The sequence below is a fragment of the Dermacentor albipictus genome, unplaced genomic scaffold (genome assembly GCF_038994185.2).
Source record: "Dermacentor albipictus isolate Rhodes 1998 colony unplaced genomic scaffold, USDA_Dalb.pri_finalv2 scaffold_78, whole genome shotgun sequence".
NCBI lineage: Eukaryota > Metazoa > Arthropoda > Arachnida > Ixodida > Ixodidae > Dermacentor > Dermacentor albipictus.
The window spans coordinates 230548-236547 of NW_027225632.1; the positions used below are offsets into that span (position 1 = coordinate 230548).

The 6000-nt window shown below is 46.2% G+C and overlaps 1 protein-coding gene across 1 annotated transcript in view; it reads left to right on the forward strand.

Moving 5' to 3' along the window:
- LOC139053208 (CLIP-associating protein 2-like) overlaps positions 1-5709 on the forward strand; it is a 28003-nt gene extending 22294 nt beyond the window's left edge. The window contains exon 2 of the mRNA XM_070530304.1: positions 5245-5709. Within this exon, the coding sequence (XP_070386405.1) occupies positions 5245-5709 (465 nt within the window). The remainder of the gene's footprint in view (positions 1-5244) is intronic.
- The last annotated feature ends 291 nt before the right edge of the window (positions 5710-6000 follow it).

Here is a 6000-nt window from a genome sequence, read left to right on the forward strand (position 1 = left end):
ATTTTACCGTTCCTATAATTATCCTATGTTCTGTAACACCTAGCGGTCTAATTCTGCTCCTTGGTGGCGTATCGGCACTTTCCTTACGCGCCTGGGACCCGCCTACAAAAGCAACTACCCTTGCCGCGAAACGACGTCGAACCGGTGTTTTTACACCGTCGCGAAAGCGTCTTCTCGGCCTGCTCAACGCACTTCTCGGTTGACGTCAATGACAGTAAAAATTAATGGCCTTTGCTAGCGTCCACGTTGAGCGATGAATGATTGCACGATTTCGCTCTCACTGTATTAGAATGTCATCTGTGCACTTGTCACTGAACGAGTTACTCTTTCTAAGGGTGCACGTCAATTGCGCATGTGCAACGCGATAAATGACGTGTATAAATACGTGTTGCCGAAAATTAACCTTTTTGTTGGAAGTCAGCGCTCGTGTGTCGTATCGTTTTTCTCTGTCCTTCTCTATGTCTGCGCTGCAATTCACTGAAACATTTAACATTTTACTCCAAGCACTGCACTTTCGATACCACACCCCTGCGCTTCAACGTCTTTCACTGTGCACAATGCGATTTGCAGTTTTTTTATAAACTCTACAGTTCGGTTCAGTTTAGCTATTTGATTCGTGTTCCCCGTTCGGCGTCCCTGCATTACGTCACTTACTCCGCCAATTACCACCACTAGGTGCCTCTCCTGGGTCGAGTCCCACATGTGTAGCTTGGCTTTTGCTATCACGAATAGGAACCTAATCGATGATCTCCTTAAGCGCGCTAATCTGGACTCGCTCGCCTGCAACGACCTTCTGTACTATTACCGGTTCTACCTTACGCATGTTAGAGTCCCGAACAAGCACAACTCGACCCCTTTCCTCATCCGCGTAGTCGAAAGCTGCATTCGAGGCCATACTCTAGCTGGCTAATCCTCCTCCTGCTCCAGACGTTTTAGTCGCGACCCTAACACGCGTATCCAGTTTGCTTCACGTATTGACGTATTTGCGTATCCAGTTTGCTTCACGTATTGAAAAAGCCAAATCCTGCAGTAAGTTTATGGCAACTAAAAGTTACTATGTATTCAGTTTGCCTGCCAACCGGAAAAACCTGGAATTCTCAGGGATTTTGAATAATCTGGAAATACTCAGAGAAAACTCAGGGAAGTTCTGCTTGTATCAGGGAAAATTTGCTGTAATATTATTGAAAGGGAACGAATCTCATGGTAATGCTGACTCGCATAACAGAGATGAATCATAACGAATCGTCTTTTGAAGCCATGTCGTCGGCTAGAGCTGTTGCCAGTATATAGTCAACGCCCGACTTTGCGAACGCCCAATAATTTGGACGGCTCAGCTGCACCCCCACGTAGCCCATGCAGTCAATGTATAAGAACGTCTGAAATTTAGGACGCAAGAGCCCTTTGCCATCCGATTTTCCGGACTTCTTGCAATTACCACAGGTCGGAAACGGCATTAATCAAAGCCACCACTGCCGCCGTTTTGGTTCCCTTGCCATCGTGGCAAACGATATGCCTAGCTGCTTCAACGTTGCCGATTAAGCATCTTACCGTTTGGCGCCGTGTGTTTCATTGAGAGAATTCACCGCTGTAAGCAATGGCACGGACTGCATCTTTGTGATCCTCTCGATGGGCTTCGATGCTCGGAAAGCGCGGCGCGTTGCATAATGCCGGTTTCCAAAACTTCGCTTCCCCTCTATAAAGCAGTGTCACGCGGAGAAGCGCATGCTAAAGTACTGCAGTGAAGCCTAACAAGTGTGGGAGAGGGCAATTGTGCGGGACACAATATCTATTCCTTAATTCTACACGCGTACATCCTCCATCTCCTGCCACAGTACGTGCGATGTTATGCCTCATAAGTGTACTCCTATAACTTTTCGGAAGCGCGTGTGGCGATTCAAGACATTATAGGCTGTAAAAGACATGCATTAATTTTTCAAATTGCCCCATCTTACGGACATTTTCGTGGCCACTAGGGAGTCCGAAAAATCGGACGTTGACTGTGCAACTGACGAAGAACACATTTCAAGTGGTCCGTGGGGCGAACGGTTGGTGCATGGAGGGCGAGCACAGAAAGGACCTACGCACTGAGGAACAAAAGGGAAAGGAAGCCTGCCACCGCTCCTTTGAAGGAGCTTTCTGTCAACAACAAACTGTTGGCTGACGCCAAGATACAGGTGTGCCTCATCCAAACAAAAATAAACTCTTTAAAGCAGGGAAACGCAACACTGAGGCGCTGTGCGCGGGCTGAAAGTATGCCAGTACAGTTTTGGTAGGCACAGTGGCTGTTGAGAATCTCACTTGGGACAAAGTTCGGGCCTCATTCCAAAGCACTTGCTACCAATCGATAAAAACAGTTCATGTCACCATCTGTCACGGCGTCCGTATTTGTAGACGGAACCTATTTTTGCCATTACTGTGCAGTAGTAGCAAAGAACAGATCACAAACATTGAGCTTAAGGCAAATTGAACATTCTGATTAACTAAATTGCTTAAATTTTGCTTCTGAGTGATATGTATCGTAACAGAGTATCTCTTTGGTGAAGGCACTAGCATGCTTTACGTGATGCTTGATGTGGGGCATGTCGGTAGCGACCTTGAAATACATATAACGTTCTTTAAGACCTGGTGATTTATTCAAGTAAATATGCTTGGATTCTGTTTCAATGGAAGCTCGTCAGAGTAGTATTGATGTGTAAGAAACAAGAAAGAAGGTATGTATTGGATAACATTAGGCCCATTGCACTTGCATCAAACATACTAAAATTCATTAAGGGGCTTATTCACCTTCGTATCATGAAATTTAATATCGATTATTCCATGCTTGGTCCCTGTCAGGTTGGTTTCAGGGCCGGCTGCTCCATCTGCTATGCCCGCGGCGGCCTAATTGCTTTATATTCAATGCCAGCAAATGTGCTGTTCTCGTTTTTATTATACGTGACATAGTGCACAATTCATTGCCTTGCCACCTTCAAGACATACCGCAGGTGGAATCTGTTAAATACCTCGGAATTATTGATAACGCCGCACTCAACTGGCGCCCACACATTGATCATGTGACTTGAAAAGGTAACCGTTCAATTTGCACATTGCGTAGGCTGAGTTTTCGTCGAACAGGATTGAGAATAGATACACTCATAATGATATATCGTGTGTACGTTCGCCTTGTATTAGAGTTTGGTTGCGTGCTCTTCTCTGGAGCTCCAGCCTACATGTCCCATCCTCTAATCCTCTTAGAAAGAGAAGCAATACGTATGTGTTTAGGTCTTCCTAAATTTGTTGCGAATTCTATTCTCTATCTAGAATCCCGTGTTCCTCCTCTTTCGTGCAGGTTCCGGCTCTTGACAGTGCACACATTCTTATGGATTTAAGAATCACGGCTGCGACATCCCTATACAACCTTTATTTCACAACCTGCGTTGTTTTTTGGTGTCAACTGGCCGCAAGTACTTACTCCACAAATTATATTCGTGCAAAAATTACTTGACTCTTCGGGCGTGCGCGTTTCCGGTGCACTTCCTATTCTCGATGGAGCTGTTGCAACGGATATTCAATTCAATGACATTTTCCCTAACAATGCAAAATTACTTCCACACCGTATTCTAGATGGTATATTACAAGATCATCTGAAAAACCTTCAAACAAAAATTGTAATTGCGACAGATGCTTCACAATGTGAAGAAAAGTCAGGTGTAGGAAAGTTTTCCCAAATCCTTGATTTGACAGTTTCTCTTCGGGTGCCAGATTTCATACCGATCTTTTTAGCAGAATTCATGGCCGTACTGCTGGCATACGCAAATTGGGACCATTAATTACGTCAGCCGTGATAGTCACTGATTCGTTATAAATGTGCTCATCTGTTACTGCTTCTTGTGATTCTCGCTTGATGAGGACATTTCAATCGTTGGTACCTGGGTACTTGAGAAGCGTGCATTAGATTTTTGGGTGCCTGGCCACAAAGCACTAATTATAAATGAAATTGCAGACTCTCTGTGGAAGGCATCGTTAAGTGGCCCAATTCTTCCTTACTGCTCATGTAACTGCTGCTATATTTCGCAGGATTGTCATAATGCAGGCACTATCTGGCTCCGCATTTACGAACTCTGTGGATTACGGACATCTCCTATACCCTTGGCAGAGAGATTTTTGCCGAACACGGAAAATTGAAGTGTCCATCACGAGACTGCGCTGCCATTTAACTTTCTATCTCCACAGGTCTGGTCTGGTCCCCTCACCATTATGCTCATTGTGTGGTAAAGCGGAGACAATAGACCATTCCTTGTTGTCTTGCAAGAAAACGAGGACTCGAAATTCCGTTCGCACTATTGGTCTAAATTTATCAGTGCCTCTGATCCTATCTTTTGGAGCCTCCATTACTGGGCCCAGTCACAGAAATGTTTGCTTGGGAATCCAAAATTACCTCATTGAAAGAAATCGATTTCCATGTTAGACTGATCATTCTCCCTCCCCACCATAGCTATCTTTTAGTTCTTTCCTATTTTTATTATTATATTCTTATACCCGGTTTTTTGTGATTATTTCTTTCTCTCCAAAAAACACATCTACTTTTGAGCTCGAATGTTCAAATTGTTAACGCCCGTATTATTATTTTACGCACCTTAATTAACCACAAGATTCATGAACAATCCCCCACTGTGGGTATGTGCGACGGCCACACAGGACAACAACAATAACAACATCATCGACCGACTGGCATTCGAACGGGCCGGGGGAGAGACCGGTTGCTGCCTGTTTCAATCCCTGCTTCTCAACGCCCCAAGCTACTGCTGCCACAGACTGCCGCTGGCAGCCCAGAACTGGGAGGGGCCGTGAAATTTCTCGCAACAGCAGCGCCTGACCGGCAACCGTGAGGCCTCGCACGTCAACCGCATGGCGAGCTCAGAATACGATGCCGAAACTGGTATCTGTGGGATCGAGCGAACATCACAAGATGGCGCTGTCGGCAAAAATGTACAAGACGTCCTCAACATCACCTTTGCCGTACTTGAAAACCCCAAAAGCAGCACGAAGCATTGCGAGCAGGCCTTGTCTGAGCTCGTGCCCCTCACTAAGGATGGCTCCCCGTAGTTGTGGGTTAAGAACTCCAGGAACGTGCTACTGTGCTTAGTGGAGAATAAGGAAGAACAAAAGGTGCCTGTAAAGGTGGCTGCGTTGAGCGCCTTGTCTGAATTGCTGAAGAGGCAGCCGCAACACTTCCGCAATTATTCTGAAGTCACCTTGCTCTAGACCTTCGGAACATTCAAGCAACCTCAGAGAGAGTTGAGCCGAGCTGCCAAGCTATGTTCCCTGGAGGCTGCTGCTGTGCTACCACCCGAGGAAACAATGCGACACCTGCACGCGGTCATCGCTGAGTCCGATGGCCAGGACGTTGTCGTCGCTCTGATCAAGGTCATCTCCCGAATCGTGGAAGTGCATCCAAAAGTTGTAATTGTGGAGCTTCTGCCGCAGGCGATGCCACTTTTGAAGAAGGCGTATGACCACAATGCTAGTGCGGTATGGAAGGCGGCACTATTTTGTATGGTGACGCTGCATGGCATGGTTGGCAGTGAATTGATGAAGCCGCACTTGGCTTCCCTTACGAGGTGCAAGATGGAGCTTCTTAATATGTACATCAAGAGGGCGCAGGGAAGCAGCAGCGAAAGTGCAGCTGGCTGCTCTTCGAGTACTCCATCTACCAACATTGAACTCTAAAGTGGGTGTGTGTGTTTGGGGGAGGGGGGGGGAACAGCACCTACCAAGCCAATGTTTGCCTATGGGCTGGGTCCATCGCTTCGCTGCGTATCTGCCAATAACAGTGGTCCCATGCTGAATTTAGGTTACTGCTGCAACGGAAGCATGAACTTTGTTTATTTTGTCGTGTGTTTTTTTAATTTCTTCGAGTGTGTGACTACAGCACATTTTGTAGTAAAGTGCATATCTTCAGGTTTCCATTTCAATAGCTGCGAGAGGGAGCGGTGCTCTACTTTTATGTGAAGAAGTTGG